Source organism: Saccostrea echinata, unplaced genomic scaffold, assembly GCF_033153115.1.
Source record: "Saccostrea echinata isolate AGI-Se365-2 ecotype Australia unplaced genomic scaffold, CSIRO_AGI_Sech_v1 ptg000054l, whole genome shotgun sequence".
Classification (NCBI taxonomy): Eukaryota; Metazoa; Mollusca; class Bivalvia; order Ostreida; family Ostreidae; genus Saccostrea; species Saccostrea echinata.
Window position 1 is genome coordinate 58,972,535 of NW_026889803.1, and position 20,489 is coordinate 58,993,023.

At 34.7% G+C, this 20,489-nt stretch overlaps 2 protein-coding genes across 3 annotated transcripts in view; one reads left to right on the top strand and one right to left on the bottom strand.

The window, feature by feature from the left end:
* Positions 1–5,301, top strand: part of LOC133172285 (putative ATP-dependent RNA helicase TDRD12) — a 47,029-nt gene extending 41,728 nt beyond the window's left edge. For both annotated transcript variants that reach the window (XM_061307141.1, XM_061307142.1), the window contains 6 exons: positions 992–1,092; positions 1,249–1,392; positions 2,702–2,815; positions 3,758–3,917; positions 4,094–4,187; positions 4,314–5,301. In XM_061307141.1, coding sequence (XP_061163125.1) covers positions 992–1,092; positions 1,249–1,392; positions 2,702–2,815; positions 3,758–3,917; positions 4,094–4,187; positions 4,314–4,486 — 786 coding nt within the window. In that variant the 3' untranslated portion in view covers positions 4,487–5,301. The remainder of the gene's footprint in view (positions 1–991; positions 1,093–1,248; positions 1,393–2,701; positions 2,816–3,757; positions 3,918–4,093; positions 4,188–4,313) is intronic.
* Positions 5,302–18,419: 13,118 nt separating this feature from the next.
* Positions 18,420–19,691, bottom strand: LOC133206093 (F-box/LRR-repeat protein 21-like). The gene has a single exon (XM_061342023.1). The coding sequence runs from the start codon at positions 19,685–19,687 to the stop codon at positions 18,545–18,547; it is 1,143 nt and encodes a 380-aa protein (XP_061198007.1). The 5' UTR covers positions 19,688–19,691; the 3' UTR covers positions 18,420–18,544.
* Positions 19,692–20,489: the final 798 nt, after the last annotated feature.

Sequence of the window (20,489 nt, forward strand, 5' to 3'; positions counted from 1 at the left end):
TCCATACAATCCTCTCATTTCCAGTCCTCGGGATTCATGGAAAATTCCAGATTTAATAAATGTACCTTTAACTTCAAACAATAATTCGATCTTACCACATGTAAACAAACAACATGGCTGCTAGGCCTATGTATCAGTTTTACCTCCCCTCGCTTCCCATCACTTCCGTTACTACGGTTGTATTATTGAGCAGCAAATTTGAACTAATAAAAAGCAACGAAATTTTACACCCATAGTTATTTAATGATTTTAAAATTAAATTATAAGGAATGACTCTAATTCTTGGCCAAATTATTCGAGTATAACCTGGTTTGGGTCAGTTTACGCTGTTTTATAATCCGCTTCGCGGATTATAAAGCATAAACTGACCCAAACCAGGTTATACTCAAATAATTTGGCCAAGAATTAGAGTCATTCCTAAAATCAATGAAACTTAAAATGACCTACACTTCAATAATAATGAAAAATTAAATGTACTTAAACCTACTTCATATGATTATTAATACAGACATAAATATAAACAATACGATGTTTTTCTTTGTTAGGACAGGAATTACTGATTACAGCTATATATACAGAACTTTTAAAAAGATTAAAAACAGATGGTACTTTAACAAAAGTTGGAGGTACCTTGTCGAAGCAATTTTAATTCAATATGTTTTTGAATTTTTCTCCAATGAATATTTTGGGTGGTACGACAATCATGAATTGAGCTGTTTGAAAATACCAGGTACTGGCAGATTTTGAAAGGCCTGTATATATTGCAGTAAAAATTACCGACATGGGTAATGTATTTTTCCTGCAATAGCTAAAACGTTAATTCCAGTATTAAAGAAAGAAAGAAAGAAAGAAAGAAAGACATTTTATCATTTAGATATATAGTGTGTTTCTTCACATGAGGATTTTATGAATTAGATAGCTTTATATTGTATGTATAGTTACTTTGTCTTTCCTGTTTATTATTGGATTGTATGTGTTGATTTCCTTTCAGTGTATATCCTGTGGAGTGACCTACTGTGAGAATCTATGCAAGGAAAACCGAAAAAAGAAAACTTTTCTCCTGGAGCAAGGAGTTGTGGTCATTCTTAAAAAGTGAGGATTTAGCATCCTATTTCAAACTTTTCTTTTAAACCATCTTTTGAAAGCACAAAGCTGCAGATAAAGACACTGAATACTTTTCTTTTCTACTTGGTATAACTAAAGTGTGAGTATTAATATTTCACTGTGAATAATACTATTTGTTACTAGAGCTATCAAACAACAGAAGCTCTGCCCAGAAACTTATGGGAAATGTGAGAGGTTCCTCAACAGCCTTGTAATCCAGGTCCCAACATCCAGCTCTATCAACAGTAAACCCATCCATCCATCCCGGTCCGGGTACCCCCGACAAACGTAAGTAAAGGCAGCAGACCTATCAATCCAAGCCAGTCCGGGTACCCCCGACAAACGTAAGTAAAGGCAGTTAACCCATCCCTCCACCCAGGTCTGGATACTCCCGACAAACGTAAGAAAAGGCAGTAGACCCATCCATCCACCCTGGTCCGGATACCTCCGACAAACATAAGTAAAGGCAGTGGACCCATCCATCCATCCTGGTCTGGATACCCCCGACAAACGCAAGTAAAGGCAGTTGACACATCCATCCACCCCAGTCTGGATACCCCCAACAAACATAAGTAAAGGCAGTAGACCCATCCATCCACCATCCACCTGGGTCCGGATACACCCAACAAACGTAAGTAAAGGCAGTAGACCCATCCATCCACCCCGGTCCAGATACCTCCGACAAACATAAGTAAAGGCAGTAGACCCATCCATCCATTCTGGTCTGGATACCCCCGACAAACGTAAGACAAGGCAGTTGACCCATCCATCCATCCGGGTCTGCATACCCCCACAAATGTAAGTAAAGGCAGTAGACCCATCCATCTGTAGAGGTCTGGTGACCCTTGACAAACATAAGTAAAGGCATCTACAGCGATCTGGTCACTCTCAACAAATGCAAGTCAAGCCAGTAGACCCATCCATCTGCACTGCTCTGATTATCCTTGACAAACAGAGGTAAAGGCATACACCCCAGTCTGGTTACCTCACAAGTGTACGTAAAAGCATCCATACTGGTGTAGTTACTCTTGATAAACATCAATAAAGGCAGTAGACCCATTTTTCTGCACCAGTCTGGTTACTCCGGACAAAGTAAGAACATTTAACCATCCATCTGCACAGGTTTTTTTTTACCATCGACAAAATAAGTGAATATAGTAAACCCATTAATGTACAACAGTACATACTTGACAAATGTAAGACTTAGTAAGTTAGTAGACAAGTCTGTTTATGGATAAGAAGTAAACCCATCCATTTCAGACTGGTTGAGAAACAAAAATACCCTTTATCTTAGTATTTAAGTGACTCTGGTCTTTACCAATGATTTTTTCATCAAAGTAAACAAACTTTGTCTCTGAAATATTGTGGATATAGATTAAGATATATGTTTGTATATTAAATTCAATATATTATATATAACTTATATATATAAATTAATTATTAAATTGAAATATCGTGTACATGTATATTGACATATTAATGAAATTAAATTTATTAATTTCAACCCTTCTAAATAACCTAAAATATTTTCTGAATTGAGTACCAAACAGTATAAAAGTATTTGGATATGAGCATATTATTTGTCGATCCTTTTTAGACTGGTACCTATCATAACTTGGGCCCAGAACAAGCGGAATGTGATCTTGGCAGTACGAGTGGCCCGAGCAGGTGATGCTCCAGTTAAAGTCAATCAAAACAGCTTCTTCTTCAGGTAAGAATGAAATAAAGCAATATCATCTAGCAGACTGAGAACTGCAGATAGAAAGTACATGTATGGTATTGAAAATGTAGGATTTTCCTAAAAATTTTATCCCCCCCCCCCTTTGAGAAAGGGGGCATATTGGTTTGCATGTCGGTCAGTTGGTAGACCAAGTGTTGTCCACTCAATATCATGGGAACCCTTATGTTTTACAGAGATAAGACTTGGTATACTGGTACACCCTAAAAAGGTAGATGACCTTTTTCTATATTGAGGTCACGAGGTCTGAAATGAAATCACTCTGGATATCAAAAAAAATATTGCTTACTGTTTAGAATCCTTTTCTAGAAAGAGATCAAAATTAGTACATGTATTGTGGTTGCCCCTGACCAGTATATAGTCCAAAATTTTCACTATCATTACAGATGTTCTAAATTTAAAGTAATTAGGCTAACTAAAATTGAAATTATGGTTCTCAGGCCAATTTTCCTAAAAAAAAAAATTTGCCCTTTTTATCTGTGATAGATTATAAGTGGGAGGCTTTTTTTTTTATTCCAGAATTTTCTATAAAAGTAACAATGAAAATTCTTCCTTCATAAATGTACTGAAGTCTTTCTTTAGATGTATTCAACATCTCACAAAATTACCAAATACATTTTCATTTTTTGTGGACAAAATATCCATGTTGAAGTCCACGCTTATACAAAATGGCTTCCTGAAATGAAAATTAAGTGGAAATTTACAAAAAAAAAAAAAAAAAAAAAAAAATTTGGAGGTGGAATTTTTTTCCCTGGCTTGGTCTCTGCATTACCAGCTTTTAATTTTGAAAAGAAAAAAATAATGTGAGAGGGCCCAAGAACTGTATTAATTTCAATTTTATTTAGCCTCAATCCTTTTCAAAATTACCAAAAAGGGAGCTAAACCATTTCTTGATTGTTTTTGTGTTTTATACAGAACGGTTGTGGATGATACCTTGTATGAAGCAAAGTATGAGCTGTTTGGTAGAATTCAGCCGGATGCCTGTCATGTGTCAGTCAAACGTTCAGAAGTCCTTGTTAAACTGAGAAAGGATGAACCGGGGAGCTGGCCACGCCTACTGAAACTCAAGACAAAGGTATGCTGTACACCTGTAGATTAATTTGTTTACTTTACTTGTCATGTTAAGAATGGGATTATGTCTATAATGTATGGTGATAATTAAGTGATTGTGTATCACACAGAAAAACATACATACTTATTAATTAGTTAAGATTAAAATACAACAAAGAATCTGTATAATGTAATTTACAGTTCCCCAACATCAGCTTGGACTATGATAAGTTTGCCTGCAGTTCATCCGAGGAGGACATCTCTGATGACAACAATCCATTTGTTCTGAAGAAGCGTACGTATCAAAATAAATTTGAAAAACTTGTTAAGATTGTTTGTGTATTTCATGAATTTTATCGCTGACATATGTTTTGAGGACAGATAGTTACATGCATATAGGTGACTGTGTTAATGTTGACAGGGAAGGTTAAGAAATTTCCAAAAGACATGAAGAGACCAAAAGGTTTGGCTGTAGGGGAGGGGTACCAGGAAAGTGAAGAAGACAGTGAAGAGGATGAAGATGACAGTGAGGAGGTGACCTTGGGGCTGGAAGATGACCCAGACCCTTACGACGTGTTTGGAAAGAGGTCATGATGACTACTCTGATAGTGCCTAGTCATTTACAGCTTGTGATTTAAGTGTTGTCATTCAGAAAGACCCAGAAGTAGAGCCTGGAACATCCTAGAACAGAAGATTAGATCTGGGATGGAAGAAAGGCAGAGGAACAAATGGAGGATTGTGCTCCTCCTGAAAATTGTGTTCATGACTCACTATATCTGGTGCTGAAAACGGAATCTGATTTATTTTTACTCACATGATCTTTATAGGTCGTAGGTCACACAAATTTAGACCGTAAGAATTAGAACTGAGACTGAAGTTATATTTTTTATAAGAAACCATTAATCATGATTTTGATTTTTTGCATTATCCATCAGGGCAAGTAGCCTTTTAGTTAAAAAAACAAAAACCCAAAAGAAAAACCATCATAATATTTTAAAAAGTAAACATTTCCCTTGAACTGTACCATATATTAATTTTCTTTTAATGCATAAATGCTTGCTAGTTAAGTTCAGTTAAATATACATGTAAATATGTTTAAATAGCTCAATATAGAAGTTTAAACCATGTTTAAAGGCAAGTTTTTTGTTTATATAAGATGAAACATTTTTTGTCACTGTTTGTTTTGTTCTTATCACATCTATCAGTTAAAAACATATCGCACCAAGTCTGTATACACCCTCTTAATTAGATCAGGGCTGAATTCATCAAGATTACAAATGAAATCTCATCACATACTTAAACTAAGTTTTTTTCTCGATAGGAGGAGGATGTCAAAAATAAAAGGAGATATAGATACTTACGAGGGGTGATCAAAACGTTTTGTTCGCAAACTGTCTCTAAAGAGCTAAAGCCACGAACCATCATATTTGGCCCTGTGTTTTTCACAAAAATAAAGTTTCGGTTCAAGAAGAGTACTATACGTTAAATATTAGAGGACAACATTCTTCTTTTCCATACATAACTTATATCGTTATATAATGCGCCATTAAACACGTGCGACGGTTGGAAAATGCGACGGTTTCATAAAAACGTTAAAAAATGCCGTTTTTTCGACAGATTTTCCCAAAGTTAGATGTGGCCACAGTCAAGAACAACTTTTATACTTCCCATAGATATAGATATTACCGATACAAATCTTTATGTTTAATATCGTTGTTGTTCGTGGCTGTGGCCAATATGAAATTTGATTTTATATTTAAATTTTGATGGATCAAATAATCCTTAATTTGTAGATCAATCGTTTACATTCAATTCATGTAATAATAAAAAATATAAATTTCACAAAATATGCTAGAAAATCAGTAAATTGTTCATTTAAAACGCTAAATGTGAAAAATAGTCAACTACATACATTTTCTGAAATAAAAGTCTGGAAAAACTTTGTGGTTTTTACTATGACTAGGTCATTATGTATGACGTTACTAGTAATACGTCAGTTGTGACGTCATAAAGGCTGTAAATTATTTGGGATGTTGCTGAAAAGCTTTTAACGCTCTAAGATAGTGCCCCTACATGTATTTACATGTATATGATTTAATTACATGTAAACCCAACTGGATGATACCATCAAATTATAAGTTATCAGAAATTCCCGCCACGGTGTCTTTCTTTACTACCCCCCCCCCTCCCCTCCCTGAAATAATTCAAAATACTGTTGTTAATAGTGTTATCAGGCATGACTTAAATTGTAAACAAATTAATAGAGAATGTAGCAAAGATATCACGCTATACCTTTTAAAACAAGCGAAATAATAATGATCTGGGTTGCTGTCCAAAGTGAAAATTAAAAAAGGAATGAAAAAAATACGCATTAAGATAATCATCTAATTTCTGCACCTTTTTTATATACATACAGAAGAATCATCTCAACGAATTTACAAAATTCAGTTATATCGATGGCTTATACATGCTGATACAAACTAATGTATAGTTATAGTATACAGTTGTGTGAGCACCGATATCGGGTTTCGTTAAAACACTTGCACATGACGATCCCGCGCCCGTGATCAAAAACAAAAGAATATATCGGTATATTTTTAATATGTCTGTATTTATTAAAATCGAAGTGAGGCTATTGATGCATATGTACATAAAACATATACCCTATCTTGTCATCCTTTGTGAAACATAATTCAAATATACCCCCAGTGAGTAAAATTGCATTAAATGCATGTCGTATATCTTAGACATCAGTATAAAATGTTTATGCATTTTTTGTACTGTGCTCCAAATATTTCATTGTAACTAACACAATTTAATTATTAGTATAGTTATGCTTCAGATCGTCGGTCAGTGAAAGGGTAGTGATTATAGATCTATTTAGACAAAACATAAATTAAATAAATAAGTACAATACATATAATTTACCCAAAGTTTTTATCCGTCATCATCTCTTCATTGCAACTTTATTAGTATACGGTTTTATCTAAGAATTCAGCGATGTGAAAACACATGGAGAGAGAGATCGAGATCTTAGAATGTGTTTTAAAAAACAAATCAATAAAACGGGAATATGTTCTTTAAAGCGTATGGCCGTAAGTTGTTTATAGCTAGATTTTTTTAAACCCAACGAAGTAGATTTTTTTTTTTTGGGATAATAATTTTTACTCTTTTTTTTTAAATCTATTGTCAGCTTATTCTGGTTAGTACACTTGTACATGTACCTCCTCCCTCAGTTTAAACTATTAGTATCATGATATGTAGAATGGTAGATCCAAGACTTCCAGTTGAGATTGAAAAAAAGAGGGGGGGGGGTGTTACAAACTAATGGCAACAAAATTTTCATCTAATGTAGTTATTTTTATTTTATTCTCTTAGGTTGTCTTGAATTTAACTTTCTTTATTGTTAATGAATAGAAATCAATCTAGAAATTGAAAATTGTTAAAGACTTTCCTACTCCTCTTATTTTTTCCTCAGTGAGAAGGGGGTGGGGACTGGTTTGGCAGCTCCTCTTTTCACGAAAAAAAAAATCATAAAGAAAATTGAAAAAAATATGTACGGACAACTCTTATTGCTTCTCCGAGTAAAATATTTTAAGCAAGCTTTTGTTGATTAAAATCAATCTTGTGCCGATTGTGAGACAATAAAACAAGGATAAATGAACACCTGTACATGTATTTCAATTATGATAGTGACCCACATATCAGCAATATCAGTGTCGCTCTACTCTTTTTATAAACCATAAAAACCATAATGTGCAAATGAAATCGAAAGTGTGGATTTTACACAATGGTTACGTGTGATAATAACGAAAAATTCCTCATGCTTAATCTTTTGATACATTTACATGGAAAATAATCATAGAATTTTCGCAGACTCTACCTTTACAAAATCCCTGCAGATATTAAGGTATTTGGAGAAAAAAATTCGAACATTTTGCAAAAAAATGGGGAGTGGGGGGTTCCAGCAAATACTGTTAAATATATAATAATGGACAGTGACGAGTGATTTTTTAACAAATTTATTTTTCTAAAGAATATTTTTTGAAGTGTACTCTACTGTTTTCCATATTACTCCAAAGAAACTTACATTTAGGGCTAGAATGTTTTGATGAGTTCTGTTTACTAATTAAACCATTCCGATAAATTGCGAAATCCCTTTCCAATTAATCTAAAATTTTCCCTGTTTCTGTATCGAAAACAACGTTCAAATTATTGTTACAAATGAATAAATGGATTAGAAACAAGTCCTTCCAACTTTTTCCTGCTTCCTCTTGTCCAAATAATTTCGATCTTTTATACGTTAAAATACTCGCAATATCAGGATCTAAGAATTTTGCATTGAAAGTCGCTTTCAATTTAAACAAAACTTTTTGCAATTAAACTTTTACCTACACTGTAGTTATAGAATTAGCTCTTCAGTTCAGAAACATTCGTTTCAAGATCATTTCAGGTATGTTGTCAATTATTTTTTTTCCCGACTGCCCACTTCCCAACTTTAAAAAACGATACTACGTGCCTGGACGCACATGCCAAAGATCAGCTTAATATCTGCTGGCCTGTAGGGAAAAATCCGGAAAACTTAGTTGGTCAGACTATCGGCATTTGAAGCATGTCGTATATTGTTTATGATGATCTATACACAATACTTGTTTATGATGATCTATAAACAATACTTCACTAGGAGCGAAGCATCGCTCAAAAATGTGTTGAATGGATATAAATAGAATGTTCCTTTTTTTAATATTATCATAGGGACCAGGTAGAATGAAAATATTCCAAGACAGTCACACAGATTATTATACTCCCGCTTAAAAAGTTGGGGTATATAGTGATGGGGGTGTCCTTTCCGTCCGTTTGTGCGTCCGTCCATTACGCTTTGGGGTACACATCTCTTATCCGCAACTCCTCCTATACCACTCAATAAAATTTAATGATACTTTCGCAGAATCTTTGTAGATAGTGCCATTGTGCACCTCCTATTTCACTTTTTGATCGGACACATATTTCAGGTTTCCAATAGCAAAACATAGACACTGCCATTCTTTAAATAATATTTAGGGTACCCATCTCTTATCCGCAACTCCTCTTATACGCCTGAATAAATTAAAGATTTAATGATACTTTCACAGAATCTTTTTACATTGTGCACCTCCTATTTCACTTTTGATCAGACACATATTTCGGGTTTCCCATAGCAAAACATGGACTTTGCCATTATAAATATATGATAGGCGGGGTATCATTTTGTGAGCTCAGTGCTCACAGTACCTCTAGTTTTTACTTCATGTATCTATATAATTCAATCAGTTAAACACGAGGTTACCATAAAGACGGCAAGTTAAATCAAGTTCCAAATGCTTTTAATCGTCTTAAATTAATTATGATGTTTATTATATTATTAATACTAGTTTTAATTCAAAGTCACATATTCATACATGCAAAATCGATCAAGGAAATTTTTCCGCCCTACGACGTTACGTTACAGAAAATGACGTTCTACTAGCATTTTTCTTTTAAAACACCACCATACTTCAAACTCTCTTTTTCAAAAACTATAATCGATATCGAAAAAAGAAAAACGGCAAAGCAAAGCTAAAGGTCTTCACTATCAATTGACAAAAACCCGTTAATTTTTGACACAGGGCCATTTTTGATGGTTCGTGGCTCTTGCTCTTTACAAAACCACAATTCAGATCAGAATGAAATTTGGTACACAAATAGTCATATTCATATTCTATAAATAGCAGATGTTATTTAATGTTTTGATCCATATTTATAACGCCACAGTGTGAAAATGACATCAATATGTAGGTGACTTGTAACGAAAAATGGGCGACTCAGTCTTACTCGAGCAAAGAACGTCTGTAAAGTTTAACGTATATCCTGGAAATTCCTTTGCAGTGGCATATAATAATTTATACAGGGTTTAAGAAGACAAAAGACATGCAAGAAGTTCAATCATTAAGTGGATTGATTGTTTTAGTGAAGGAAGGGAGATGTTTAAAAATGATGTTTGTTCTGGTGCCCATTGAAAGTATGCTTGGAGAGAGATGTATCTTTACTTGAGCAATTTGTTATAACTGTTATAAAAGATCGTCAAGTTACAGTCAGAAAAATAGTTGAATATCGTCACAGTAAAATAATTATTAAATTCTGCAAATATCATTAACTTTCGACTTAAACATATCAGTTATGATAAAGAGAACGCGCCCATACTTAATTCACATTTAAGAAAACGACAGGTCTGAGACAGAAGAGACGGGTTGTGATGGTTACCTTGCTCATTCTAGTAAAAGATATCCTAATCCACCCATCCTATTGCCAAGATTTGGCTGGTTATGACAAACGGACTATTCATTTTCTAAACCAGAAGTCTCTGATGAGATTGTAGCTCTACTGGTTTGTACTAAAAGTAGCACTTGGACTTGAAACTTTGCAATAGCAATACATAGAATAATGATCCTTGGTGTAGTCTCTTTTTGTTTTATTGAGATTTTTGTATCATTAAGATTTATTGTAATCAGACTAAATCTGTAGCAGGAGTAGACTTTTAAAAGAATTTTACAGAATTTTACAGAAATTTCAATTTCAGTAACCATGACAACATCATTCAACAAAATCAAAAAACAATAGAGACAATGTTGTATCGTAGTGTAGTCTACTTGTGTGCCAAGTTATACTGAAATCAGATCAAAACTGTAGGAGGAGTAAGGTTTTAAAAGAGTTTTACAGAAATTTTTATTTTTAGTAACAATGGCAGCACCATTCATCAAAATCAAAAACCGATACACAGAATTATGTATCTTAGTATAGGCTACTTGTGTGTCAAGTTATACTGAAAACAGACCAAAACTGTACGAGTAGGGTTTTAAAAGAGTTTCACAGAAATTTCTTTTTATTAACCATGGCAACACCGTTCATCAAAATCAAAAATCGGTACACAGAATTATGTATGATAGTCTAGTCTACTCGTGTGCCAAGTTATAATGAAATCAGATCAAAACTGTTGGAGGAATAGCGTTTTGAAAGTATTTCAAGGAAATTTCTATTTTTAGTAACCATGGCAACACCGTTCATAGAAATCAAAAACTGATACTCAGAATTATGTATCTTAGTGTAATCTACTTGTGTGCTAAGTTATATTGAAATCAGACCAAAACTGTAGGAGGAGTAGCGTTTTGAAAGTACTTCCCAGAAATCTCTATTTTTAGTAACCATGGCAACGCCGTTCATCGAAATCAAAAACCGATACACAGAATTATGTCTCTTAGTGTAGTCTACTTGTGTGCCAAGTCATAGTGAAATCAGACTAAAACTGTAGGAGCAGTAGCGTTTTGAAAAATTGTTTTACAGACGGACTGACAGACAGACGGACACCATGCTATCGCATAAGCTCTTCTGGTCTCTGACCAGTAGAGCTAAAAATAAACTTCTTTGTAATAAATATAAGACTCGGAAAAATCTTTCAGCTGCTGTGAACAGAACGCTACGGAGCATGTCACGTGACCGCCTGGACCACGTGTTTTGCGCATGGGCAGAACGGTGGCAGATATGCATTTACCGGAGGGGACTACTTAAAAAAATAATACACACTGAAACATGATCTTATTTCTTTCATGGAAGTTATTCAATTAGTTCGCGAACTTTTTGATCACCCCTCGTATCTCCACTAAAAAAATATTTCTTATGAGCAAAGAGTGAATTAGAATACCTGAGATCACATCTGCTTCATATTTGGATATTTTACTGACTAAAGACGACAAAAGCCAACTAACAACTAAATTATATGACAAACGAGATGACTTTAGCTTTTCATCGCCATGGTGTTTATGTCTCCTAACTTATTCACTACTCAAGAGCATGCTCTGAGTACGACCAGTTTTTAAAGCGAGGCAGGCTACTCACACATAGGTTGATGTTACAGGGATTTGAACAACCTCGTTTAATGTCAACATTCCGTAAATTCTGTGGTCGTTATGATGACCTTATAATCAAATATAACCAATCAGTGGGTCGTATGTTGGCTGACTTGTTTCCTACGAAATGTTTAATATGCTAACTTTGACTACGGAATATTTCGTCTATTTGATCAAGCTCACGGCAGGTGTGTCCGGTCAACAGGATATGCTTTCTTCTCCTACGCACCTGATCCCACCTCTGGATTTTCCAGGGGTCCGTGTTTATGCCCTGTTCACAGATTGGTATTGTTTGAAGTTTTTAGGAGATCGATCACTGTTTGTTATAATGAACCTTTTTCATTAGATCAAAAGTCGTTGCTTATTATACCTGTTTTACTTTACATTCATCTATTTAGTTATGTATTTCCTGAAAGTACAGGATTTTGTTTATCCATATATACAAATATTAAAATCATGTTAACAGTTGAGCATTTGCTTTTTATTCTTTGAAATTCTTTGTATGTAGACACCCGCCCTCTGGTACAGATTTCGTCTCGTAATTGAACTTCCTATTTTATTTATTTATTTTTTTATTTATTTATTTTTTGCACACACAAAGAGCAGATATAATTTAATAATTAATGAAGTTTCTTTAACATATATATATATATATATATATATATATATATATATATATATATATATATATATATATATATATATATATATATATATATATTTTTTTTTTTTTTTTTTTTTTTTTTTTTTTTTTTTGAGGAAATATACAATTTTTGTTTCGTTACAAGAGGTCATTTTTGAAAAACCAATAAAGTACATGTAGTCGAAGGGTTTCAAAACGACATCCGAATTAGACACGTATAGCATTGTTTTCCAAATAAAAGTAGGGCCGGGCGGGGGTAGCCAAAAAATTATAGACAAATAAAGACTTTAACAAACCTTAACCATAGGCGCTTGGGTCAAGGATAATGTATATTTTCTATATAATGTATTGTCGAGGTAATTCGAACTATATTCGTAACATTTTTTTTAAGCGCACAGTGGTAATTTTTAGTTTTTTGTAAATCTTTCTGCTTGATATACACTAGACTGTCACAGAAATTTGATATTATGCACGTCTTAAGAATGACATATCCCAACTGTATACTAAAAAAGAAACAAGGCTTGCAACTGCATTCGCCCCTTTCCGTGCCCCCGACACGAATTTTTCTTTTAAAAGTTATATGCAATGCTTACCAGCTGAATTGAGAACCCTCTTCTCTCAAAATAATTCTTATATAATGATAAAAATCCTCTGGTAACAACTTTTCGTCCATTTCATATTTTTAAATAATTATTTTCTTTCAAATTTCGCTCGTTTAATTCTCTAATCACGGAAGTTCCCGAATACTAACGTCCAAAACCAAAAACGGGCGACCAGTAAATTATTTTACAGTTCTTGAAAGACGCAAGGGTTAGAGTATATGCCAAATAGAAACTGTCTAAAAATTCCTTCCTAATCACTGACTTTATTATTTTCTTATTTGCTTCCTTAATCAAAGAAGTTATGGACTGGGGGGATGATGGGAAAGGGGGGGGGGTAATTCTATTAATCATTATAGAGAATCTATTAAACAATATGGCAAGTTTATATGAACAAGATTGAAAAACTGTTTCTCTTTTTACTACATGTGATTCACTTAGAAGATCCAAAAGACCCAAAGGCTGTTTATACGCCAACGTATAAAGCGATTGAAACTTCTTTAAAAAGAATCTTGATCTGACACTTAATTAGTTAAAATATATTATTTTTACTTGTAAAAAATTCCACCTAATAGCAGATCAACAACAACAACAACAAAAAAGCAGTAACACCAGAAATCACTCTTTAATCAATGATATTTTATGGAAGAAGGACTGAAGCAGGTTCGTAGCACCCAAGTGTACCCCTAACTTAGTATGGATATTTTCATTGAAACCCTCCTCTTCCCTTTTACACACACGCACGCTGACACATTTTGCTTCCAAATGGTTATTGTATCCTTATTTTTTTTACTGTCAAGGAGAGAGAATGCACCCACACCATGCTCACGAAATACATTTTTTTTTTACGTCGAGACAGTTTTTCATTTTTATATTTTTTGCATGTCAGATTTTTCACGCAGTTTTGTTTTCGAAACGTTTTATTTTGTTTGCTTGTTAATTATTTTTTGGCTGCCCACTTTCAAAAACGAGGCTTCTTGTTTGTTATATAAAATTCACGGTACATATTATATAGCAATACATGTACAAATTCGTGTAGCAGGGGCGGATCCAGCAATTTTTGAAAGGGGGGTTCCAGGGTGTTGAACCCCCCCCCCCCTTGCAAGCACACTCTCAAACATAGATTCACACACACGGAAAATTCTTAGGTCGTGGTAAATAATATTTTTGTTTTACGGTGAAAAAGTAAAAGGTTTACTGTGGCCTTATGCATAATGCCTATATTGACTTATTTAGTTCCTTCAAAAGCTAGATAATCCAAAAATGGTATGTATATAGCCAAAGATCGTCGGAATCGGATATCAAATTAAACCTTGCATGTTATCATATATTGAAATTGTAGTAGAATATTTTATTCCATTCACTCATAAATAAAAAAGGTGAAATGTAGGAATAGTGAAGGTAAATAGAAGGTAAATGGGGGAAAGGAAAATTTGTGAGACTCTATTTAATAGCAACTGGAATATGACCAACCGCTCGAATTGTTTTGAACAACATATTCAAAACGTGAGTTAAACGTACAAATATCTATTCCAGCAAACGTTTTATCCCCTCTCCCTCTCTCTCTCTTTCCACTTGGCAAAAAATTAAGGGGGGTTCCAACCCCAGGAACCCCCCCCCCTCTGGATCCGCCAATGTGTAGAATGAGATTTGAAATGCAATGTTACCCCTCCCCCTCCCCTAAAATGATATTTCATTAATGCTTATCATTTCCACAATGTTCTCTGGCTCGAACTTTTAATTTCCATTCTTATTAAATTTACCTGTGATTCAAACTTCTATCCATGTTGTGTACAAACGATTTTTTTTAATTTACTTTTTAACCTCTTTGCGTTTATCGACCTAGGGTCCGTTTTACAAAAGAACTTAGTACGATTAAGACCAACAGTTTTAGCTGTTTCTTACATCATGCTAAACCAATATTTTAGAGAAAAAAGGTGTCTTCTATAAACGTTTTTTAAGATTCACGTTATCTTGCAAACACATATTTTCATCTTGGTCGTAAATTCCTTTGATAATTATCAAAGGAATTTACGACCAAGATGAAAATATGTGTTTGCAAGATAACGTGAATCTTAAAAAACGTTTATAGAAGACACCTTTTTTCTCTAAAATATTGGTTTAGCATGATGTAAGAAACAGCTAAAACTGTTGGTCTTAATCGTACTAAGTTCTTTTGTAAAACGGACCCTAGGTCGATAAACGCAAAGAGGTTAAAAAGTAAATTAAAAAAAATCGTTTGTACACAACATGGATAGAAGTTTGAATCACAGGTAAATTTAATAAGAATGGAAATTAAAAGTTCGAGCCAGAGAACATTGTGGAAATGATAAGCATTAATGAAATATCATTTTAGGGGAGGGGGAGGGGTAACATTGCATTTCAAATCTCATTCTACACATTGGCGGATCCAGAGGGGGGGGGGTTCCTGGGGTTGGAACCCCCCTTAATTTTTTGCCAAGTGGAAAGAGAGAGAGAGGGAGAGGGGATAAAACGTTTGCTGGAATAGATATTTGTACGTTTAACTCACGTTTTGAATATGTTGTTCAAAACAATTCGAGCGGTTGGTCATATTCCAGTTGCTATTAAATAGAGTCTCACAAATTTTCCTTTCCCCCATTTACCTTCTATTTACCTTCACTATTCCTACATTTCACCTTTTTTATTTATGAGTGAATGGAATAAAATATTCTACTACAATTTCAATATATGATAACATGCAAGGTTTAATTTGATATCCGATTCCGACGATCTTTGGCTATATACATACCATTTTTGGATTATCTAGCTTTTGAAGGAACTAAATAAGTCAATATAGGCATTATGCATAAGGCCACAGTAAACCTTTTACTTTTTCACCGTAAAACAAAAATATTATTTACCACGACCTAAGAATTTTCCGTGTGTGTGAATCTATGTTTGAGAGTGTGCTTGCAAGGGGGGGGGGGTTCAACACCCTGGAACCCCCCTTTCAAAAATTGCTGGATCCGCCCCTGCTACACGAATTTGTACATGTATTGCTATATAATATGTACCGTGAATTTTATATAACAAACAAGAAGCCTCGTTTTTGAAAGTGGGCAGCCAAAAAATAATTAACAAGCAAACAAAATAAAACGTTTCGAAAACAAAACTGCGTGAAAAATCTGACATGCAAAAAATATAAAAATGAAAAACTGTCTCGACGTAAAAAAAAAATGTATTTCGTGAGCATGGTGTGGGTGCATTCTCTCTCCTTGACAGTAAAAAAAATAAGGATACAATAACCATTTGGAAGCAAAATGTGTCAGCGTGCGTGTGTGTAAAAGGGAAGAGGAGGGTTTCAATGAAAATATCCATACTAAGTTAGGGGTACACTTGGGTGCTACGAACCTGCTTCAGTCCTTCTTCCATAAAATATCATTGATTAAAGAGTGATTTCTGGTGTTACTGCTTTTTTGTTGTTGTTGTTGTTGATCTGCTATTAGGTGGAATTTTTTACAAGTAAAAATAATATATTTTAACTAATTAAGTGTCAGATCAAGATTCTTTTTAAAGAAGTTTCAATCGCTTTATACGTTGGCGTATAAACAGCCTTTGGGTCTTTTGGATCTTCTAAGTGAATCACATGTAGTAAAAAGAGAAACAGTTTTTCAATCTTGTTCATATAAACTTGCCATATTGTTTAATAGATTCTCTATAATGATTAATAGAATTACCCCCCCCCCCCCCCTTTCCCATCATCCCCCCAGTCCATAACTTCTTTGATTAAGGAAGCAAATAAGAAAATAATAAAGTCAGTGATTAGGAAGGAATTTTTAGACAGTTTCTATTTGGCATATACTCTAACCCTTGCGTCTTTCAAGAACTGTAAAATAATTTACTGGTCGCCCGTTTTGGGTTTTGGACGTTAGTATTCGGGAACTTCCGTGATTAGAGAATTAAACGAGCGAAATTTGAAAGAAAATAATTATTTAAAAATATGAAATGGACGAAAAGTTGTTACCAGAGGATTTTTATCATTATATAAGAATTATTTTGAGAGAAGAGGGTTCTCAATTCAGCTGGTAAGCATTGCATATAACTTTTAAAAGGAAAAATTCGTGTCGGGGGCACGGAAAGGGGCGAATGCAGTTGCAAGCCTTGTTTCTGGTTACAGACTACTAATTTTACCCCTATTTCATTGACCACGCAAGTAGTGCCAGTTTAAAAATAGAGCTTTTTTCTTAAAAATTCTTTGGGATGTATATGGGGTGGAATGGGGTTATTTTTGGGCATAGATGGAAAGGAGAGGGTCTGAAAAAAATTATAAAATTGATAATAATGGGAAATTTTGCTTTTAAGCGCGTAGTAGGAAGGGTGTAAAGAGGCCCATGTTTACCCTTTCCTCGAAGGAAAAGTGAAATAAGCAGGGTAGGGGTTATTTGCGATGCCATAGCAGGACTTGCAGACTATGAATTTTCCCGAGAGCCTGAAAAATTTTTGGACTTGAATTGTTGTTACTCTATGCCAAGTTTCAGGTAAGTTGAGCCGGTGTGATTTTTTAAATTAATTTTTACATTATAAAGGAATGTATAGCAAAATAATTGGTAGTCTGTGTCCTTCTTTTTTAGTATACAGTTGGGATATGTCATTCTTAAGACGTGCATAATATCAAATTTCTGTGACAGTCTAGTGTATATCAAGCAGAAAGATTTACAAAAAACTAAAAATTACCACTGTGCGCTTAAAAAAATGTTACGAATATAGTTCGAATTTCCTCGACAATACATTATATAGAAAATATACATTATCCTTGACCCAAGCGCCTATGACCTTAACAAGCAAAAAAGAGGAAAATTGATCAAACTCGAAAAATCTATTTTGTGGGGAAAGGGGGGGGGGGGCTTTCATGAATTCGAAACACTAAGGATTGGTATTTAAGCAGAAAAAAATAAACATGTTCTAAGATAATTTTTTTTGTTATCCTAAAAATCTATAACTATGCCGGATATTTCTAATTCTTATAAACACCGCAGAATCAATGCTAATAAAGTCTAATATTTAAAAAGACAGTTTATGTAAGAGTTGGATTTTATCCATGCAGTTTGCATATTTACAATAGACATAAACCCTCGTTGATTTTTACTCTATATCCAACATATTATAATTTAAAATCAATCTCATAATGATACTAATGGTTAATTTAAAGAATATATTATCCAGAGACTGGGTCCGTATTAACAGTATATCAAACGTCAAATATTGTAATTTTGGACAATGAAGCTGTTGATGCATACTCCTACTTCATTACAGTATATTGGAAAATTACATAAACTTAGAAATCAACTGAGTAAGAAAATCAGTGTTATTGCTTTGGTTCTTAGATAACAAAAGTCTTGACTGCTTCTCAAAGGATCTATCCAAGTCATTTTTTCCGATTTTTTTTTCGCCTTGAAAAACTTCTAAATTCTTCCAATTTGCTGTCACGTTTCAGGCCTATGACGTCAATATTTCCTGTATCATGTATAGCTCAGTCTTGTTGAGGTTTTAATATCGACCTGTTGTATTCCTTCAGTTGAGGCTGAAGTCGGTAAACTTCATCTATAACTTCCGGCGGAAGTTCACAGCTGACCTGTAAGGATGTCAGACGGAGGGCTCTCTGACCGAGGAAGTTAAAGGCACGAACAAGAGCGGGGGTGAAGGGCATCTTCAGGACGACGGTGTCCAGTGTATTCTTAAAGAAGGCTGCTGATTTATTCAGCGGACGGAAACAGCTGGCAGAGTTCTGCATGTACAGATAATTTACCGGCATACCTCGCTTTATGACGTTTTCGATCTTTTCTACGAAACACTCTGGTTCGAAAATCAAGTTCATTTGAAGGTCTGTGAATTTCGGGCCCAATTCTTGCCAAACCCTTTCAGTGGTCATATTGTCGTATTCTCCATATCTGTCCTCTCTGTTGCTTACTATGGTCAGTGTTTCCAAGGCCGCTCGATTGTCGCTTGCAAGTTCTCTTAGAATGTCATCAGAAAAAGTGCAGTGGAATATTTTCAAAGACTTAAGATTACGACACTTACGGGCTAAGTTTAGAAGCCCTTCGTGAGACACACGATAGCAGTAAATATTACTCGTAATGTTAAGATTCTCTAACCTTGGATGACAAATTGCTAGTTGTTCCAGAAGCTCGTCCGTATAAGAAATTAGCAGCCCACTGAAATCTCCTGTTCTAAGGGAAAATGGTGAAAATTCAACCGTTCTATGTGCAAAACCAAACATGGTGAACAGCCCTTCTGTAAATTCTGCTCCGTTGTAGAAAAGAGGATTTTCTCCGGTAAATTTTATTGCTAGGGATTCGAGTTTTCCCCTCTCTAAGTTTGCAAATGCACTAAGAATTTGTAGAGCCATATTCCGGTTTTCCGTAGAACTTTGGTCAACACTGATCACTACGTGTCTGAAATGACCTCCATGATTTTCCAAGCAGTGTTGGTGCCAGTGTTCTACAGGAGCATCCCTGATTACGAAGTGGAATTCTCGCCAAAATTCGGGGTAATGGAAAGCATTGCGCCAATTCTTACACACGGTGGAAGCCCGCACTTTCTCCCCTTGTTCGAGGTAGGCGAATATTTTCAGAAGAATATCGGCCGGTAATGAACTCCATTGTCCAGCAGCCATACTTGTATCTAAAAATAAACAATGAAATTCAGCGTCTTAGCTTCACTGTACGTATTTTCACGTTGACACGTGAAGCTGGTTTTTAGATTGTATGTATGATCTATTGTTCAGCATGCACCATCGTCGGAGTCATGTTTCACTTGCTCCCACCCAGACACCGGGGTAAGTTAATTACACAAGATGCGATAGCTTAATTGATACCTACGTTCAGATTGTCCGACGATTGTCCCAAGGCCAAGAAGATCACCCCGCCCCAACCAATCAAGGAGGCCACCCAGTCGCTCGCCCAGCCCCAACCAGTCAAGGAGGGCACCCAGTCTCAGCCAGTCAAGGAAGGCTAACATTTCAGTCTCTGCACGACGCCAAAGCTCAATAATTAAAGTATATTGCGGAAGTGCTGGCCTACAATTATACTGACCTCTTCTGGAAAATCAGGAAATTCATCTTGTCACTGGTCACTGACCTCGGAGGTCAGTTGGTAAAATTAGCCGACTTTAAAAAAAAGCTTTCTTGACCTAATATCATAATCTGAAATAATTAGAAATACTGAATAAAAAAAATCTTTTATTTCTTCTTAAAGTGATAATTTCAACCAATTATAATCGTAATACTGAACATATGAAAAAAAAATAGTTGTGAGTCACGTGATGGGCCCCGTTAAAAGATCAAAATGTACTTTCTATCTTTAAACATTAATTTGAAAATGATTTTAATCTTTTTTAAAAAAGAATTTAGAAATACAGCTGTATATTTGTATGCTAGCTTTTCTTTTTTTTTTTTTAACAATCAAAGATTTTGCAAG